Genomic DNA, 2,818 nt, shown 5'->3' with positions numbered 1-2,818 from the left:
TCGCAACTCACCTTCCTTGTTTGCGTGCCGTATAAAAATTTAACTTACAAACGTGTATAACGAGATACGCCAAAATGAAAGGGTATGACTAGGTTTCCGACGAAGCCGGAAACACAACCCTGGAAAGTTTAGAAGTGGCGGCATCTGTTTAATCAGTAAACAATGCAATTTTTAATCCGGGTCGAGTATGAAGATGAAAATTATAGTTTCGCCGCAATACGGAATTACTAATACGCGCCGACCCCTTTGAGAAGTAATCAAGTATTCTAAAATACACTTTCCGAACAAGGTAGGTGCCATTGTATATGATCCACAATAGCCTCGAATTCTATTGTTCTCCACTCAACAGCATTAACTAACTCAAAGTTTGTCTTGGGTTCTTGTTTACAGCCGTCTCAGCCTGTAATTCTCATGTGCAGTGTTAATTATCCATAATTTAGTAATTCTATCCAGACGTTCTTCCCAATGGAAACCTTAAACGTTCTACCCTCTAAAGTTGGAAATTTATTAGATCTAAGTCTCGCTTGCTTTTACATTTGTATGATAACTAATTAGATTTGTGTTGTGATTTTGTTCGTTTTTGGCACGCTACACGAATCTAGAAACCGTATGTGTTGAAAATCTAAACAGATGTTCTTCTACGGAACAATTTCAATTACGTCGTTTACTATTTCTCAACAAAGAACATGAAACCACTGTTAAATTACGTAGTTTTAGCTGCAGTGAGACGTTAGCGTTACTTCAGTGTACCTAAATCACTTCTAATTCCTTTTTGTAGAGTAGGTCATACAACTACAAACAAGGTTGGTCATTTTTTCGTATTTTGTATACGATTTCTTGTGCAAAGTTGGGATAAAAGCTATTTTATTAGACAATATTTTTGTGGTTTTTCACACCACGTGCCTTGTTAACAAGTGGATTTGGCATATCATATGATTGGGCTGCCGGCAGGAAAGCAGTTAGGTTTGAAATGAACATATTGCGCCGCCAACAGGAAAACAAGTCGTTTTTTGGATGATACGGGTGCCGATATTTCTGTTTCCTACTCGATTCCCGATTCTTTTGGTGTGTGTGTGTGTGTGTGTGTGTGTGTGTGTGTGTGTAGTAAGGGTTGGCATTGGATGTTATCCGTTTGCCACAGACTTTTGTTATGTTCCCTGGTTTTATAATTAACGCGAACTAATTTTAAATGTCCATTTGAATGCTATTCATGAAATTGACCAGAGCATCAAATATGTTTTTGTTATGAGTATCAAGTAATGTCGTTATGTTTACCGGTAGAGGAATTGAATTTGTTATCAGAATTTCTTGCAGTTGTTTAATGGCGTGGATAAAATTTTTGCATGAGAAGAAGATGTGGTTTAAATCACCTATTGACAAGTTATCGCATGAACAGTAGGGCGACTCGGCTAGGCCAATTTTATTAAGGTGAGCGGGGAATTTCCCGTGGTTAAGTTTTAATCTAGTGATTGAGACCGCGTATTTTCTGGTGACATTGAAATTTGAAATATGTGGTGTCTTGCATGGTACCTTGGGGTGTATCAAGGTATAATGGTTCTTGGACTTTGTCGTAAAATCTTGCCAATGAAGATCCCAGCTTAATCTCATGTTCTTCCTTGCCGAATTCACTAGGTCGTAAAAAGGCGAAATTTTGAATAATTTAGTTCCCGATGCAGCTTCTTTGGCAAGTTCGTCTGCCTTTTCATTTCCTGCAATTCCCGAATGCCCCTTAACCCAAACCAAATACAATATTACGTTTTGAGGTTTCTAATGTAAATATGCGTTGCTTTAGTTGACACATGATCTCTGAATTACCCATTTTAAAGAAATTTAGATTAGTTAGTGCAGCAAGAACGGATTTAGAGTCAGACAGAATAACCGCGTTTTGTGAAATATTGACTTCTATAAGCCATTTTAACGCCCTGTCTATGGCTAACGTTTCAGCAGTGAATATGGAACATGATTCCGGAATTTTACATTTATAATGAAGATTGGTATTTGGAACGAGAAACGCCAGTCCAGTCCCGCTTGAGGATTTCGATCCATCTGTATAAATGTTCATATAGTTATTGTATCGACCCAGTATGGATCGCAGAAGTGCTTTATTGTACGCGCTACTTTCGTTGTATTTTGGGAATATAACAGTCGGTCTGAACATGATAGCGTCGAAGTCAAGATCGTAAATTGGAAGTTTGCTATATTTACTTTCTACATCTACTTCAGTATTTATGAACGCTTCTGCCAACATAGGTCCTTTTTTGAACTTCCAGTAGTTTGAAGTTAGGTTATTAATTGCGAGTTGATATACACTTTTCATGATTGCACTGTTGAAAGAAAAGGTTTTAAGTTTAATGACTTCCTTGGAAGCTAGATAGTTGCGTCTTATATACAGTGGCGGGTCCTGAACCTCCACTAAAATCGCTTGAACCGGCGAAGATTTCATAGCTCCAATACAGATTCTTAATGCATTATATTGAATTCTGTCGACAGCACGCAGATGACATACTGCCGCCACCCCGTACAAAGGACTACCATAATCCAATATGGAGCGAATGTATGCTCTGTAGAATTGCAGAGCAATTACAGGAGCTGCACCCCACTTGGTTTTTATGACACATTTAAGCATGTTAGTACCATAGTCACATTTGCTCTTTATATGTTCGATGTGCTTATTCCATATAAGCTTGCTATCTAGGACCATTCCTAAATATTTATAATCTTTTTTTATTGGAATGTCCAACCCGCACATCTTGACGCTAGTGCTTGTGTGTAGTCTGTGTCGGGTGAAGAGAACAAGAGCTGACTTTTCAGGTGACAT

General features: G+C 38.1%; 1 protein-coding gene across 1 annotated transcript; it reads right to left on the bottom strand.

Annotated features, from left to right (window-relative positions):
- Nucleotides 1-1,185: 1,185 nt before the first annotated feature.
- LOC116167943 lies at nt 1,186-2,818 on the bottom strand. The gene is made up of 2 exons (XM_031483566.1): nt 1,756-2,818; nt 1,186-1,709 (listed from the first exon to the last, which is right to left on the bottom strand). The coding sequence occupies exons 1-2, from the start codon at nt 2,816-2,818 to the stop codon at nt 1,186-1,188; spliced, it is 1,587 nt and encodes a 528-aa protein (XP_031339426.1).

Source organism: Photinus pyralis, unplaced genomic scaffold (assembly GCF_008802855.1).
Source record: "Photinus pyralis isolate 1611_PpyrPB1 unplaced genomic scaffold, Ppyr1.3 Ppyr1.4_LG4, whole genome shotgun sequence".
Lineage (NCBI taxonomy): Eukaryota > Metazoa > Arthropoda > Insecta > Coleoptera > Lampyridae > Photinus > Photinus pyralis.
This window is presented reverse-complemented; position numbering and strand designations above follow the sequence as displayed.